The following is an 18,395-nucleotide window of genomic DNA, read 5'->3' as shown; positions in this document are numbered from 1 at the left end:
CTGAAGCTGAGTCGTAACTCTATAAGGTGTGCAGCATCAGAGGACCGCCCCGTCCAGACTGAGAAATTCCAGCTCCTGTCCAAGTCGGAGCATCTTAGCTCAGCATGGGCACTGCTAGGCCGCTTGCACCAGTCACCTAGGAACTTGCTTATAATACAGCTCTCCAGGCCCTACCCCAGACTTCCTACATCAGAACTTCTGGGAGTGGGTCCTGCAGATTTGCATTTCGATAGGCTCTCGTGGTGTTTCTGATGTGTACGCAGACACAAGAACCACGGGAATAGAGAGGCTTGCCATAATTATCACTGGACCCAAGCTCGGAGGGCATCCAGGACTAGCCTCTCGTCCACGGGAGGGGTAAGCATCCCGCCTAGAGCCTGAAGGAGCCAGACAGGCCTCAGAGAGTTAATTCTCCAGATGGAAAGCAGCACTTCATCCCCGCAGGTCCCGCTTCATCTGGTTTTTGTCAGATACTCCTGCAGACCCCTGAAGGTAATCACAGAAAACCCCTCTGGGCTTGAACGTGAGGACTCTGGAGGACCACCCCGAACGCCAGAGAGCACCACTCAGGCTTGGCTCCCTCCCCTTAAGAGTCACCCTCATATTTTTATTCCTTCCACCACGGATTTCCCCTCTGCCATTCCCCAGGCTTCTGGCCTTTTCTTGTCACATTCCAGGCCCACACGCCTCCAAAGCCCCTGCCACACTGGCTTGGGAACCATCAGCTGCGGCCCCCATGCTTTCCCAGTTTGCTCCCACTCTCTGCCTAGTGAAACGTACCCCAAAGCAGGTGTCCTGACCCTGTCATTCTGGGGCAGCCCCAGGGATGGGACACTTCCCGCCTTGTTCTATGACTGAGGAATGGGGACAGCAGTCACGTTCTCCTCATCCCCCACCCTCACCCACACCTCAACCTCCACCTTCCCCAGACCCGCACCATCCCCTCGGGGCACCGTCTGCCTCTTCTCTCCCTCTTGCCAGCTCTAAACTCTTGCAGGCTATCACTTGAGAACCAGAACTCTTCTGGAGGTTTCCTCTCTGGGTGTCCTGCAAGGAAGACCATGGATACACCCTCTATCTAGCTGCAGTGGGACTTTGAATCTAGGGACCAGTTGTTTGCCAGGCCCCGGCCTCCCTGATCTCTTTCCTCCCTCACAACTTACCCGTCCTCTGGTCCGATTCTTCCGCTTGGGAATATCTTCTTCTAAATCCTCTTCTTCATTTCCTTCTTCTACATTTTCATCATTTTCCAAAACCCTCTGAAATGACAAGAAAATAGAAGCGTTGAGGAACAAAATGCAAAGGAGAAAACCATCAGAGGGTAATTTGGAGGGTGTTCTGTTTTGGTGTTGTTTTTTAACACAGTGAAGATGCTGCCATGGCTTGGGAAGCTAGGCCTCCAAAATGCTGGCCAGGAATTGGAGCTCTTGGCGGTACCAACTCTCTCTCCTGGGACCCTTCCAGCCAACTCCCCCTAGAACACCGACCTTTTTCAACTCTTTTTGCCCAAGAAATGTTTTCTAAAAAGAGAATACTCTGGTAGGGGTACCCTTCTATGTGGGCCCAAGATGTCTGGTCAAAAACTTACTTTCATGTAATTTTCCTTTTGTTCCTAAAGGGCCACCTCAAATATATGAAAATATGCTTCTCCTTTCCCTGGCATTCTGGAATCCTGCCCTGTTTGATGAAAACAAGTAACTTCCTCTCCATCTGACCAGAATTTGACATGAATGTGTTATTCATAATCTTCCATTGTTATTTTTTTAAGAGTAATGGATTTTCGTTACAGCACATTACTTGTAATGGAGCTCAAAGATCATAAATTTAATTCTCTCTCTCCAACAGCCCCGTGAGTCACACTGCAGCAGAGAATCCAATTTCCATTTTACAGGTAAATAAACTGAGGCTGAAAACAGTTTCGACTGCTCAAGATCATAGAGCAGAATCCACGACCAAAGCAAGGTCAGGTTCATCAGCTCAGAGTTTCCCATTTCTCTCTCAGCCCTTGTGTCTGAGAATTCCAAGGCATATTGCAGTACTTCCTATAGAACCTGAGCACCTCACTGGCTTTGGCGGAGGGGAGGAAAGGGGAAGTAAGGTGCGTATCTCTAGGTTTAAGGGAGGGATAAGAGACTGTGGCAGAGGACCCAGCCCCCCAGAGTGGAAGTGGGACAAGGGGAAGGGGAGCCCATGGATTCCATGTCAGGAGCCCTGGGGGCTTCTTTATAAGCTCACTGTGTGGCCTTGGGTGAGTCATCATCGCTTCATGCCTCAGTTTCCCCAATTATAAAATAGGAACTCATTCATTCAATCAACAAACATTTGTCTAGGGCTGACTACATGGCAGGTACTGTGCTAGATAAGCCAAAAAATGGCTACAGTCCTGGCCCCAAGGGGACTCTACAGTCTAATGAAAGAAGGACAGATTCAAACAACATACATAACCATATAATTACAACTGCTATGAAAACAGTGATAGGCAAGTTCAAGGTGCTATGAGAGGTTGTTAGAAGGGACCTTTACCTAATCTGAGGTCAGGTAAGGCTTACCTGTGGAAGTGAACTAAGGAAGTTGAGATGTAAAGGATAGACAGACACTAACCTTGGGAACAGGGACCAAAGGGAGGAGAGGAGGGAAAGTATTCTACGCAAAGGGAACAGCATGAGCAAACTCCCTGAAGCAGGGAGGGGAATATGGCTTGTCCAGAGAGCATGAAGAGGCCAGTGTGACCAGAGCTCAGTGGCTCAGGAAGAGACTGGCCTAAGATGAAGCTAGAAAGGTGGGTGGGCACCAAGTTATACAGGACAACAGCAACCACCCATCCTTGTGGTAATAGTGCGACAATCACACAAGCTATGAAAAGACTTAGAAAGCGGGACTTCCCTCGTGGCGCAGTAATTAAGAATCCGCCTGCCAATGCAGGGGACATGGGTTCGAGCCCTGGTCCAGGAAGATCCCACATGCCACGGAGCAACTAAGCCCGTGCGCCACAACTACTGAGCCTGCGCTCTAGAGCCCACGAGCCACAACTACTGAGCCCGCGCGCCTACAGCCCGTGCTCTACAAAAAGAGAAGCCACTGCAGTGAGAAGCCCGCACCCTGCAACAAAGAGTAGCCCCTGCTCACTGCAACTAGAGAAAGCCCGTGCACAACAATGAAGACCCAACACAGACAAAAAATAAAAATTAATAAAATTGAAAAAAAAAAATTCATGCTGCTAAATAATTTTTTAAAAAAGACTTAGAAAGCAGCATGCATGGTACTGACTTCTGGTATCACCATCACTGTTCCAGTGGCCTCCTGGACAATGCCCTTGGCCTGTCCTCAAAGCAGGAAGCCCAGGGGTGAGTTTCCAGTGACCTTCTCCCATTGCCTTCTTGTCAGAGAGTTCCATTCCCATCGCAGGGGTCAGGATATTGCTAATTGCCAAATCCTCCCAAAGAACTCAAAATAGGTCTAGTAAATTCTTCTCTGGCTTCTCTACCAGGTTTATATGGGAAGCCATCAGCTGATAGCACTTAGGCTCTCTGGGCCAACCTTAGCCACCTAACAGAGAAGCAACGGCATCTGCCAGACACGACCTCTGGCCCACAGCTAGGAAACGTTGGCCCGGGTCCACAGCAAGCGTCCTAGCCTTCCTGCGCCTTGGCTTCCTGAACCGTAGGGGGGGAACACTAGTGAGACAATGACAAGTCAGACGCTCTGCAGCCTTTGGTGAAAAGATGTAGCATAAATACAAGGTGTCGTTCTTACGACAACTGTTGCTGTTTGTATAGCCATCTTGCAAACTCTCTGGGTGTTGAAGCCATTTAATCGTGGTAAGTTCCAAGTGTCTCGAATTTAAAGATCATTGCCTCTGGCATCTCAGCGCAATTCTGATGCCACTCTCATTTTTTATTATGAAGGTATTTATTACCTGCAATATGGACTCTGGGTTGGAAGGTGAAAGCTGGTGAAGGCAGCTGCACTAGTCCCTAGACGTGCCGCACAGCCTCAACATCCCGGAGAAAACTGACTTCTCCCTCCCTCTTCCCACTGGCTTCCCTGTGTCTCTAGAACCTCTGGTCCGAGCCCCAGGCCTCACATGTGACAGCAGCATTTCCTGTGTTTCTGCATTTCCTGCGACGTGGCCCTGACACCAGAAGCCTCTCTACACAACTCCGGAGAAGCCAGGAGTTCCTAACAAACAAAGCCCGTATTCAGGGCTCAGGAAGCAGAGGGACCATCCTGTGTTAGGAATGAAGGGCAGGGGTGTCCCACTAGAGGAGCAGCTCATCCCCCGTGACACACTTGCATTCCCTGTCCGAGGACATTATCTGGAAAATAGACACATTTTAAAACAACTTTGCTCCCTGCTACTCTAACCAGTCTTTACGGTGATGATAATGATCGTTTGTGGTTGTGCTTTTTTTAAAAAGAAGGAATTCCTCTTTTTTTTTTTTTTTTTTTTTTTTGCGTATCAGAGGAATTCCTCCTTTAGAGATTCCATTATCTCCAGCTGGAAGAGTGCAAAATTCTCCTATTTCCCTCCTTGCACTGCTGGCCCTGCATCCAGTCTCCTTTCCATGCAGCATCCAGAGAGGTCTTAAGGAAACACAAATTCACTGCCCTGGTTAAAATCCTCCAAGTGGCTTCCTTTTTCACGTCCCATGAATCCAACAGCCTCCTGCAGGTCTGGCCCCGCCCACCTCTCCAAGTGCCTCCCCGGCCCTTCCCTCCCTGGTACCCTGCTCCAGCCACACCAGCCTCTGTCTGTTCTTTCCACACAACGTGCTCAGAACTATCGCGATGCCTTCAAGAGCACTGTTCCTCCACCCAGAAAGCCCTTCCCAGGTTCCTCACTTTGCTGGCTCCTTCTCATCTCACAGGACCGGGGTATAGCCCTTGTCTCCCTTAGGATGCTACCTAGAATCTGTCCCTCCTCTTGTACTGGGCCTTCATACTCTGTTCTTTTCATGGCATTTATCCTGAAATGCAGTTATTTTACTTGTTCGTTTACTTGCTTTCTGTCTGTATGTCATGCTACAAAATAAGTATGAGCAGAGGGGACAGGTCTCTCTTGGTTTCCCTGTTACCCCAGAGCCCAGCACAATGCCTGCTCAGAGGAGGCACTCAATAAACTTTGATGGAACGAATGAATGAATGGAAAAATGAACAAAACAGTCCATTTGTTACATGTGCACTTTATTTTAATAATCAAAGCCAATAAAAACATGTAAACTCATCTGGCTTTGGTCCTGGTTTCGGCTTCTAGCACAGCAGGTGGTAGGCCCATGCTTTGCATATAGTAGACATTCTGGTTACATCGGGGATGATGGTGATGATGATGATTCGACAATGACAACCTGTATACTGGCCCAATGCTGCCTGAGAAGGACTCGAACCCACCGCCAGCTCGAAAAGGAAAGGGCTGCCTGTCTCTAGAGCATCAAGGCTTCTGGGCAATGGTTCTGTCCCACCCATTGACTCAGTCAAATTACCCCAACTGAGCAAAAATACTCTTAACAGGCAATACAGATGGGACAGACGGTGACTTCAAAGATCTAAAAGTCCAAAAATGGGGGATAATACATGAATAGCAAAAAAAAAAAAAAAAAAAAAGAAGAAGAAGAAAAAGAAAGTACTAGGTGCCCTAAATGCCAGCGGTAAAAAGAGAACTAGGGGGTGGGGGGTGATCAAGAAAGGCTTCATGGGGAAGGTGGTATCAGGGCTGAGCCTAATAGGTGGGTGGAATTTGTACACGTGGTGATGGAAGAAAAGGCACGCCAGATAAAGGGCACAGCATGACCAGAGGCACGGAGGGAAGGAGGCTGGAGAACAGAGGGAGTAAAGGAATCGTGGGAAATAAGCCTGAAAACTAGGTTAGGAGCGGAGAGAGGAGGCCCAAGAAGATCACACTCATCACCTTAGATTTATTTAGCGAGAAACAAAAGTGTTTTAGCCAAGTTTTTTAAACAAGGGCATGGCACAAGCAGCACTGTGTTTTGGGGTGAAAGGTCAGCTATCAAAGTAGGACATGGTGGAGAGGGGACAGACTGGGGACGGGCAACTCACAGGAATCTGTTCACTCGTGCATCCACGCAATAAATATTTATTGTGCACCTACTATGTGCAGGCACTGTTTAGGTCTTGAGATACAAAGGGGTGCAAGCAAGAGAGACAAAGATTCCTGCCCTTGAGGAGTTTACATTCTACTAGAAGAAAACAGAAAATAAACAATAGCATCATAAATCAGTAAATTATGAAGTATGTTAGATGCTGATAAAACCTATGGGGAAAAAGAAAAAGAAAAGGAAAGCAGAGTAAGACAATCGGGAGTGCTGCGGGGCGGAGAGGGCACAGGATGTGGTATTACATTCAGTGGTCAGGGTAAACTTCACAGAGAAGAAGAGACAGGAGCCAAAACTTGAAGACGGTGAGGGTGAGAGACCAGCGTATGGGGAGAGGGCCGTGAGGCAGAGGAAGCAGCCAGAGCACAGCCGGAGGTGGAGCGCGCCTGGTGTGTACGTGAGTAGCCGAAGGTCGGTGTGCCTGGAGCTGAGTCAGCCAGGAAGAGAGGAAGCAGCGAGTCAGAGAGAGGTGAGAGGGCCGCGACTTTTTCTCGGGAGAACAGGGGCCAGTGCAGGGTTTGAGCACAGGAAAGGCCCCCTCTCAGCCACGACCAGGGCACTACTTAGAAAGCAATCGCAACCGTTCAGACAGGAGATGTGAGTGCCTTGGACCAGGGCAGCAGCGGTGGATGTGGTGAGAAGGGGCCACGCTCTGGATTTGTGTTGACAGGGCACAGTGGACAGGATTCCTGATGAATGGATATTGGGTGTGAGAGAAAGACAGGGGTCGAAGACAACTCCGAGGTGTGTCAGACATATAAAGGTTTCAGTCAATAAGGATCTTTACTAGGGCTGTAGATCTGACAAGTAGAGGAGGGAACAAATATAAGCCATGTTGTGACGACCAAACGGAAAAGACTGGACCATTCATCTGAACGCAGGAATGGCGGAGAAGGAGGCCACGTTCACTGACTCATTCAACGCCTTTATTGAGACTAGACTCTGCTCTGCACATGCAAGGCCCCGAGGGTACAACAGTGAACACGAAGGCACGGTCTCTGACTCGACGGAACCCACACACTGTGGTACTGACGAAGCAAACCTAACATTTTACTGGTAGTCATTTAATTACAATGTTAATAAATTAATATGTAAATATTAGATTGGATATAAAATTAATAAATATGTAATTGTATAATATATGTATAACATAAAATATATAATTTTAATATAAAATATTAATGTAATACAAATGTAATTTAATTTTAATAATTTCATTATGTTTAATTATTAAAAACTACGATTTCATATTTGTATTCATTAATATTATTACAATCTTCTGTGCCAACCATTGGATTCAACAATGGGGACTCAAGACACATAAATAAGACACCGTCAGAGCACACCATTGTAATCCTGCGTGGTGACCCTGCGTGGTGGCAGCCTTGGCCATGCTGTGCACAGAGGGTGGTGAACACATGGGGACGGGAGCCACCAACCCTGCCTGGGGGATGACTTCTAAACTGGCCTTGAAGGAGAGGTGGGTGGTGCTGGGGAAGGACAAGACAGCTGGTGAATTAGAGCTGAGGAGGGGGTGTGAGGCAGGGGTGCAGTGGGGATCCCTGCGGGGGCTGGCTGCCCCAGACAACCGAGCTTTCCAAGCCTGGGCTGTGGCTGCTGGCTCCCGGGGCGGGTGGGGACGTGGTCAGTTTCGCTCACCACTGTGTCCCCAGGACCTCGCACTGTGCCTGGCACACAGTAGGCTTCAAAACTACGTTTTGAGTGGACTAACAGGGAGACCAAGGCCAGCTTCCCAGCTGTGGTGGCAAGTTGAGGCGCAGCCCTGGCCCTTGAGAGGACGACCAGAGCTGGGGCTGGAGTTCCGGAAGCACGACGGTGATGCTTGGGGGCCACCCCCAACCCGTCCCGCAAGCACACAAATACCTGTATTTCCTGGATGTTTTCCTCCTCCCTGGTGTCCACCTTCTTCTCGATCCCCTCACCACGGAGCAAGGCTTCCAGGGTGGTGCTCTCTGAGGTGAACCCATCTTTCTTCAGAGGCAGCTCCACTTCTGAAAAACAAGGACAGGAAAGCAGTGTCAGGCCACTGGAAACAGGAGAGAAAGGAGGGACAGGAAGGGTGGCCCTTGAGGGCATGCGGGAACCGCAGCCCCCGGCAAGGATTCAAGATGCCTGCGATCTCTCCTCCGGGCCGAACAGGAACACTGGAGTTCAGCTTTTCCATCTCCAGTTCACAGTCCCAGAGCCAGAGCCCAGCCCTGCCTGCTGCCTCAGAGACGGCGGAGACAGGGCAGAAGGGGCGCCAGAAGAACACGGGGTCAGACGGCCTGCGTCTCTGTCCTGCTTCTGCCACCCTCCGGCTCTGTGACTTTGGGCGAGGCGCTCAAGGATCCCCGAGCCCTTTTGCACATCTACAAAGTGAGGGTGACAATGTCCAGCACCCCACCAGGCCATTTTGTGGAGCATAAATGTGTTCCTTTACATTCAAGCACTTTGAAAACTCTAAAGCGGTGCACCAATGTCGGCCTCAAGTTTTATTATCCTCTCCCTCTATGCCAACTCTTGTCTGCCAACTCCATGACCTCCCCCCGGCCATGCTGGCTGCCCAGCTCCAGTCTGCTCCATGAAAAGCTATTTCAACCTCAGAGAGGCTGTTCTTATCAACTCACCAGGGAAGTAAAGGCCTCTGAAGCCCAGGGAAGAAAAAGAACGAGAGCAGATGCCTAACAGGCCCCTGATCAGCAGCTGGGAGCTGCAGTGCCCGCACACTGGGGCATTTGTTCTGAAGACATCAGAGTTTGATTGGCTTCGTGGGGCTTGAGATCACGGGGCCACCTGAGCAGTGGCAGCCAGAGCCGGCCCTGCCCATGAGAGAAATCGGAGAGAGAAACTGAACCCCTTTCTCAAGAATTCCCCCAACTCCGAACCCAAAGGAGGGTGGTTGAGGGTCTTTTGGTTTGTTTTTGGGGGTTTTTTTCATTAAAAACAGAAACCTCAGGTACAGGCGATCATACTCAGATTTACTACAAAATATTCCTCCCACCTCTCCCCGGACCCTATACTTCATACCCCCTGCGATTAGATGCATAGTCCCTACCCTGTATCAGGTAAGATGGGTGCAAGACCATGAGGGGGTGGTGCCGGAGCAAGCGGTCAGGGGAACGAATGGCCCATCTGTATGGAGTTTACAGACGTGTGGATAGGAATTAGGGGACAAGGAATGGGGAAGCACCAGGGCAGTTAACAGTGGGGGGTCAGGAGCCCTGCTATCCCTGGAGGGACAGAGAGAGTGTGTTTGCAAGACCTGGAGAGAGCCATGGAAGGCCCTCGGGCCAGAGAATCCGGGTACACACACCCAACCTCTCTCTCCTTGCCCTGTCTTCCTGCTCTGCCCTCCCACTGGCCAAGCTCAACCAGAAGCCACAGGGCAAGGGAGCCTCACTGATGCAGCCATTGAGGTCAGCTTCCTGGGGCACAGGGCAGCGTAAAGAAGGGCAAAAGGCTGATCTGGGGGGACAAACAGAAATAACCAGCACAATCAACCCGCGTTCCACTGGCCTTTATTCAAATGGAGCTCCACATTCCCCTTCTAGCTCCTCCACCAGAGCCAGATGCAGGCTGGCCAGCCCATAAGAAAGGGTGCTCAGGCAGCCCATTAAAACTGAAGAAACTCACACCCATGCATGACCAGCCCCCAGGAGATGATGGTGGGAAGGAGAAACAGTATCTCAAGTCCCTTGAAAGTCAAGGTCTTTGGGATTTTCTTACAAAAAAAGGCAAGCAGAGGATCCACCTCCATCAAAAAGTACTACCCCCAAATCAACCACCGCTGAAACTCATTCACCCACTTATTTCATTCAACAAATATTTACTGAGCACCTGCTATGTGACGACCACAGTGTTAGAACTAGGTACATAGGAGGTGAACCAAATAGCGACCAACCCGGCCTTTAGATGGTTGACAATCTAAAGAGACAGAATTGGGAGATTGGGATGGACATATATACACTAATATGTATAAAATGGATAACTAATAAGAACCTGCTGTATAAAAACATAAATTAAATAAAATTCAAAAAAAAATAAAGACAGACATTAAATGCTAAGTACAAAATAAATATGCAATTACAAAATGTCATAAGTGCTACAGAGAAAAGCAACAGGGTGAAATGTGAAGAAAGAATACAGTGCGGGGGGCGGTGTCTACTTTAGATCGGGGGTCAAGGAAGGGCTGTGTGGTGAAGTTACATCACACAGAAAAATAGCCAACTGTCTGCTTTGGTGAGTTCAGAGTGTGCAGCTCCAGAGCCTGCTCCAATGACTTATTAGTCCTTCTCCCAAGTCACAAAAGGCTTCCAAGTGTCTAATCTAAAACAATTAAAATATGTTGCCTCATGCCCTGTCCTCAGCCAAAAGAGAACAGCTGTTCACCATCCCTCAGATTTATAATAACCATATATATATTTTTATTTATGAAGTTCACATTTTAGTATCCCCCTTAGCCTTCTCAACACTAAATAAATCCTATTTCCAGAATTGCACAGTATTTTAGAGCTGAAAAGGCCTTACAAATCATCTGCTTTAATCATCTCATTTTCTTTTTCTTTTTTTTTTTTTCTTTTGGCCACACCGTGCAGCATGTGGGATCTTAGTTCCCCAACCAGGGATCGAACCCTTGTCCCCTGCATTGGGAACATGGAGTCTTAACCACTGGACCACCAGGGAAGTCCTATCATCTCATAAATGAGTCACCTGAGGCTCAGAAAAGTTAAGTAACGTCACCGAAAGCCACACAACAGGACAAGAATGCAGCCAAAGGATCTTTCCTAGACACGGTTAAGATCGTGACAAGAGCCCCACTCACTGTATTCTTATTAGTAGTTTGCAGGCTCAGGCTGAGTCCCAACAAGCACTGATGTGTTTGTGTACACGCAGAGTGCCTGGCACATAGCAAACATTCAAAATGTGTCAGCCGTTATTGCCATGTATCACTTAATCCCCACCGCCACCCAAGTGGTGAGCACAGATATCATCCCATTTCACAGATGAGGATGCTGCAGCTTAGGGAGGCTTACACTTGCTCAGTATCAGACACCTGGTAAGGGGCAAAGTCCAGCCTTGACCCCAATCTGCCTCAGAACCCATTCACCTAATCTCTAGGCTGTATGGACTTCACCTTGCCTCTATCTGGTCCCTCCCTGAAAAGTCGTTTCCCAAACCTTTGTGCATGTTCACTGCCCTCCTAGACCACCTCCACAGTTTTCATATTTTGAGATAAAAGGCAGACCTTTGCTGAGGCTGAGGGCAGGTCTGTGTCAAGGTCCTGGGCTCTGTTCTATATGAGCATCCCCATGGGATGTGCACTCAGCACAACAGCACTGAATTTTCCATCACTGGTAAACTCCCTCATGCTCCTCCCCCTACGGCCCCTTCTTCCTCTCCTGCTAACTATTCCTCCATCCTGCTTTCCCATCGTTCAGTCTACCCTGTTGGTCCTCTGGTCCTGATCCTCTGAGATGGGCACAGGGTCAGAAACATGGGGGAGAAGAGAAGCAAAATGGGAAGAGTGAAATGGGCTCTCCTACACTCGAAGGGCTAGAAGGGACCCCCAACAGCATCCAATCACTTAACAAGGAAAGTAGAGCACAGAAAGACACAGAGACTTTCCCAGGGTCACAGAGAAATTTAGTGACATTATCCTTGCCTAATTACCAAAATATTTTATTGGCTCATAGAAGTTCTGCTTTCAGAAACACCTGGAGTCAAATCCTGGCCTTGCCATGTATTAGCCAAGGGACCACGGGCTGGTTACCTAAACCTCTAAGTCTGTTTCCTTATATGTTAAATGGGGATGATCATAGTATCTATTCCACAGTGTTGGTGTGAGAATTAAACATGGTAATACTCTGCATAAAGAAACTCTGAAAAGATCCCCACAAAAACTAGTGTGAGAAACAGAGTGGAAAAGGAGGCTTACCAATTTTTGCTTTGCTTTTTTTCTATTCAAAACAAGATTCAAAATTAGATCATATAGTAAATAGCCTGGGATGTTCTCAGTGTCCTATAAATGCTACATGTTACTATTATCAAAGTTTGAATGATTCTGATTTAATGGCACAGCAACGCTGTCCAATAGAAATATAATGCAAGCCATTCATGTAATTTTAAACGTTTTAGTAGCCACATTAATAAAAGTAAAGAGCAACAGGTACAATTAATCTTAATATATATTTTATCTAACCCAACATATCCAAAACATTATCACTTCAATGTGTAATCAATATTTTTAAATTATTGCGACATTTTACATTATTTTATTCACATTAAGTCTTTGAAATCTAGTGAGTATTTTACACTTACAGTGCATCTCAATTCAGATTAGCTGCATTTCAAGTGTTCCATGGCCACATGTGGCTGGTGGCTACCATAGTAAACACTACAGGCTTACAGAATTAAAAGCAACATTTGCTATGATTTTGCTTCTAAAAAAATGGAAGGACGTTAAATATGCTCTTAGTGTTGTCTACTTGATACCCGGCTGAGCACCATTCCAGAACAACATTCTAGCTGACCCCTGGCAAACCCTGGTTTCAAAGCACTATGGGTAAAGCCTGCAAGGTCAGAGTGACAGGCTAACCAGTGCCCTCCCAACAAAGCAGCAGAGGATACATTCTCTGGCTCCAGACCACAGGAGGTCCCAGAGGGAAGGAAAAATAAGGTAACAGGTCCAAGCTCTTGCACAATGCACGTCCTAGACACGCTCCCTATGGAGCCCTTAGGGATGTCATTGATTCAGTTTTATTCTAATACAGCTCATCTGGATATAAGATTTAATAATTCTTTAAAAGCGTATTCATTTTGACCCTCCCACAAATTTGGGGACTGCATAACCTGACAGGAGCCATCAAACACTTAACATTAAAAGAAAATGGTCTAAAACACACACACATAATTCATCTTTAAATTAGCCTGATTTTATACACATGGATGACAAACCCACGGATCGGTACTCTCTCCGGAGCGGCAGCAGCTGTCACCCAAGCCAGCCACCTCCCCGGGCCCCCGTACGCGGCACTGCCTGCACTTCTAATTGGGAACAGAGATACTCCTTGGGTGACTTCCAGCACGATCCATCACACCAGAGACAGCTTCTGTGCAAGCTGAAGCAAATCAGTTTCCAAATAAGAAAAAACCTCTCAGACAAACAAGGATTGAAGCATAGAAAGTCTTGGAAGGAAGGAAGGAAGGAAGGAAGGGAAGAAGGGAGGGAGGGAGGAAGGAAGGAAGGAAGGAAGGAAGGAAGGAAGGAAGGAAGGAAGGGAGGGAGGGAGGAAAGGAAAGCACAAATAAAAGCAAAGCAAAAAAAAAAAAAAAAGAAAGAAAGAAAAAATCACCAGTGAAGAGCAATGGCTTCTCCCCAGGGCTGTGGACAGGGCAGCCATCCTCTCGGGTGGAGATCAAAGCCACAGGCTTTTGACACAGGTGCCCCAAGCCTGCCACCCAATGCACCAAAGGCAAGGCTTCCACTGGGTCGTTGGAACCACTGAGCTCATTAACAGGATGCAGGCAAGACGAGGCTGAAAGTGCAACATGGGAGCACGGTGAGTAATTAAATCCCAGGTCATTTAAAAATGCAAACGCTTGGATGTCACAGGCTCACGGCGCCTCTGACTCCTCGTGCATTTTTTGCCTCGGGATGGAGGACTGGGAACCTGCAAGTCATATATGGATTACAATAAAATATGCCATATAAAAAACAGATTAAGACAGTTCTTCTTTGGGGACGCATACAAAGAGAGGAGCTGTCTGTTAGCTGTCGAGTTTGCAAGAGATACCACCTTTGGGGAGGCTGCGCTCTGCCAACAGACAGACTGCCCCCAGGGAGATCGTGGTGAAACACCCTGACAAGGCACATCCATCCGTCCATCCATCACGGGTGCTCTCTGACGCAGGAGCCTGGAGATAGAGTTATGGTGCAAAGGAGGTAGAAACCCCACAGACAATGGCAGACAATCCTCCTGCTACATCACGAGTGCTCAGATTTCTTCTTCCACCCGATGCTAGTTTTTCTTTGAAAATACAAATGTGCAGTTTTCTCTTCTGGCCACTTACTATTTTGAGGAGTTAATCTCATCACATTTCCTTGGGTTTATACATCAACTTACACCAAGGAGCAAGAAGCTTAAGAATCATTTTTTTCATTGATGCCCAACAGACTCTCGGGCTCATGGGGAAGGAGAGGGGTATTGTTATCCCTCACCCTGCGGAGGAAGAGATTGGAGGGGACCAAAGCCCTGATTTCCTGAGATGGTGGCAGGCCCAGGAACCCATCTGCTCATTCCTCAGGGGTGCCATTTTCTTGGCTGCGTTTGACTCCCTGCTTTGTGATTCATAAAGCTCAAAATAGATGAGGTTCACAATGAGGACCCATCACCCAGGCTGCACCCTGCAGGCCCTTGTCACTGCTTCTTTTAGAGGCCCAAGATATGCACACAACAGGAGGACTGATCATGGCCCCAAGAGCCCTGTGGTCCCCACCCTCTGCTGTGCCTACCCACTCACCCCTAAGCCAACGCGCAATGATGGGCCCCTGGAAGCAGCACCCAGAGCTTGGCACCGTAGATAAGCATTCCCTCACCCCTGAGACACAGAAAAACACCCACACTATCAAAGGAAGCTCACCACTGGGCTGGTCAGCAGACCAAGTCGATACAACTTAGCGGGAAGGTGAGGGAGCGGAAGGACGGTGGGGATGGACTGAGTGGCGAAATGGTTCAAGGGAATACAGATTGCTGGAGAGCGCAAGAAGCTGTGTGGGGTGAAGTCTCAGCTCTTGTACCCTACACTGCACACTTGGCCTTGGTCTCCTCATCTGTACAACAAAGCCCCCTTCCTGGTGTTCTTACGGGGCCAGATGAGATAATGGGTACGCAGCGTTTGCACAGGGGGGGATGCTCAATTCATGCGAGCCCCCCCTTTTCCCCTTCTAAAAAGTCTCCTTCTCCTTGCACTTCTCAGCAAAACTCCTCACCTTCTGATGCTCTCAGACCATCAGACGTGGTGAGACACAGCTCCCTGCAACTGGGCATGGGCCCAGGGGGGAATGCAAGCGAGGAAGCCAAGTCTAGAGCAGTTAAGAGGACACAGGAGGCTGAGGATGGGACTCAGCTCACAGGCCAAGATGCTACTCCAATTCCAGGGGGGCCCACGCGGCAGATTTGGAAATCACAGCAGAACCATGTGGAAGAGGCCTTGCTCTACTCATTCATTTCACAAATGATTATTGAGCACTTACTATGTACCAGGCTCTGTTCTAGGTGCTGAGGACACAGCTGTGAACAAGAGACAGAAATTCTTGCCCTCGTAGAAGTTATACTCTAGTGGGGGAGAAACAAGACATAAACAAGCAAGACCCATAGTATGGCAGATGGTAATCAATGTTTTGGAGACAAACAGAGCAGAGGAGGGGAAGCTGAAGCATCAGGGGTGATGGGAGGGTGGTTCCACTTTTAGATGTGGCCAGAAAAGCACGAGCCTGAAGGAGCAGCAAGGGGGCCATGCGGCTAATAGCAAAGGATGTCCTAAGCAAAGGAGCCATTGCGCAAAGGCCCTGAAACTGGGGCCTGTCTGCCCAGAGCACAGTGAGCCAGGGAAAGGGTAGGAGCCCAGTTCAGAGAGTTCCGGGGCCTTGAAGGGTTGTGTAGGCCTTTGCGAGAATGCTGACTTCTAATTCTGACGCCACTCGCAGTTTCAAGCAAAGGGTGACATTATGATGCCTATATATATTTTTTAAATTTTATTTTATTATTTTTTTATACATCAGGCTCTTTTTAGTTATCTATTTTATACATATTAGTGTATATATGTCAAGCCCAATCTCCCAATTCATCCCACCACCACCACTACTCCCCCCGCCCGCTTTCCCCCCTTGGTGTCCGTATGTTTGTTCTCTACATCTGTGTCTCTATTTCTGCCTTGCAAACCGGTTCATCTGTACCATTTTTCTAGGTTCCACATATATGCGTTAATATGATATTTGTTTTTCTCTTTCTGACTTCCTTCACGCTGTATGACAGTCTCTAGGTCCATCCATGTCTCTACAAATGATCCAGTTTTGTTCCTTTTTATGGCTGTGTAGTATTCCATTGTATATATGTACCACATCTTCTTTATCTTCTTTATCCATTCGTCTGTCAGTGGGCATTTAGGTTGATGATGGCTATATTTTAACAGGATCACTGTGAAGTCAACTGAAGGAAGGTGAGAGCAGAGTGAGGAGACTAGTTAGGAGTGACTGCAGTAGGTGTGGAGCCCCGCCAATGAGCTGGTGCTTAGGAGAGGGCCCTGTCCTCATGGTGCCTGTGTCCTGGTTACTAGAGACAGCCAGAGAGCAGGCCCCTGGCCCCTGAGCAGGGGGCATCCCCACACAGTGAAGGAGGCTGGGTGCCCAGTGCCAAGGGGCAAAGGTACAGAGCCATACCGGAGCAAGTCCACAGAGGAGCGGTTCTCAGAGAAGAAGGCAGGTCAGCCTAGGCCAAGGGCAGGAGAAAAGACCCAGCCAGACAGGCCTGGCCCAGCACCATGGGATGACAGGCGTTAGTAAAACAGAGAGGAAGCCTTCCAAGTTTATCTCTGTGCTCTGGACAATGTATGCGAGAGGACTCAGTTCTGGGACACAAGGGGTGAGCTTGGGCAAGCTGTGGTTCTGGGAAAGGTAGATCCCACAGCCAGATGCCAGGTCTTTTCTCCTCAGGATAGAAGATACTAGACTCGGGCTTTTAAAAGACCCTAAGGCAGACTGTGTTCCCATTCTGGCCAGACAGCACACGCTCTTCCAGCTGGGCAGTGAGCTGCCTGCAGTGAGCACGTGCTGGGGACAGAACAGGGTCAGCTGAGGCCCCCTCGGCCCACCTAGCAGCGCTACGTGGAGGTGGCATCATGGTGCCTCCTCACACCTGCCAAGTCCTCCAGCTCCACCCTCCCACTGGACCCTCAGAACAACCCCGGGAAACAAGCAGAGCAGCTGCCATGATCTGCATTTCAGATGAAGAATCAAGGCCAGAGTGGGTAGGTGACTGCCCCAAATCGCACAGCCAGTGGGTGGAGAGGTCTGGACTTGAACCCAGGTCTTGTGATTCCTATTGGAGGCCTTTTCTCCTGCAGAGCACAGCTGTTCGACATAATGAAGGCCCCTATGGGCTAAAACCAAAGAGAGGCAAGATGGCAAAGCTGGGACCCACAGGCCAGGCTGGGTGCTAGATGGGGAGGCCAGGTCAGCTGCCGAAGGCTCCTCCTCTCCCACTCAATCTCCCTCACCTGTGCAACGGGCACGATGAGCGCTAAGCCACGTTCTTCAAGCTTGAGACCAGACACCAGGCACCTTTCTTTCCTTCAGCCCTTTAATAAATCTTTGCTGTCCACCTACCATGCACCACGTCCGGTGCCGGGTGTTGGGGATACAGATGAAGGATTGGGTGGGCCTCTGCACTCAAAATGTGCACCTTCCAGCAGGGAGAGACACAAGTGAACAGGCCCTGGTGTAACAGGGCGACGGCCTTAGAACCTATGCTCTAAACGTGGCTCCCCCAGGTCCAACTGAAAAACCCAGCCATGGAAACTCTGCAGCAGCTGTACACGCCGCCACCCAGCTGACTCCCAGCTGCCGCCCATTTCCGGGGCCGGCCCAGGCTCCCAGAGCCCTGCGAGACTCAAGCAGTGTCACAGGCCCAGGCCCAGTCCCCCGGAACCAGTGCCTTCCCCCAGACTGCCAGGAGGGCACGAAGCAGGGGCCGGAGTGGCCTGCCCACCTCTCTCCAGCTCACAAGGCCAACAAGAGCTGTGAAAAAGCTGCTGTTGCCGGCCTCCAGGATGGATGGCTGCAGCTCTGACACTGCAGGAAAGAGATAAATGACTGGTCATTTCCCCCTGATGCACTCGAAGGCATCCATTCTCCCCGCCGTACCACGCTCAAGGAACCCCCTCGCAGAGACAGATAAGCACAGACATATGGGGTGGGAGCTCAGCGTCCTTCCCCCTCGCAAGGACACAGCCAGACTCCTCTGTGGGCCGGGGGACGGTCACGTTGTCCGCTGGCCCACACCTGGCGGGGGGCTCCACGGGTCCCTTTCCCCGCCTCCCCCCATCTTGCCCACCCCACCCGGCTCATCCCTGTGAGGAGCACACGGGAGACGGGGAGGCGGGGGCAGAGGGAGCCAGCTGACAGGCCCATCAATCTCAGGCTACATGCTTGGCACATCGGCGGCGTTCCGTAAGTTGTTCCCGGGCTGGGAGGGCTGGAGGAGTCGGGGGGACTGTCTCGAGGAG

General features: G+C 49.4%; 1 protein-coding gene across 1 annotated transcript in view; it reads right to left on the bottom strand.

Annotated features, from left to right (window-relative positions):
- Nucleotides 1–18,395, bottom strand: part of DPF3 (double PHD fingers 3) — a 197,986-nt gene that overhangs the window by 54,016 nt on the left and 125,575 nt on the right. Inside the window, 2 exon segments of the mRNA XM_068562581.1 lie at nucleotides 1,164–1,259; nucleotides 7,995–8,122. Coding sequence (XP_068418682.1) covers nucleotides 1,164–1,259; nucleotides 7,995–8,122 — 224 coding nt within the window.

The sequence above is a fragment of the Eschrichtius robustus genome, chromosome 1 (genome assembly GCF_028021215.1).
Source record: "Eschrichtius robustus isolate mEscRob2 chromosome 1, mEscRob2.pri, whole genome shotgun sequence".
Lineage (NCBI taxonomy): Eukaryota > Metazoa > Chordata > Mammalia > Artiodactyla > Eschrichtiidae > Eschrichtius > Eschrichtius robustus.
This window is presented reverse-complemented; position numbering and strand designations above follow the sequence as displayed.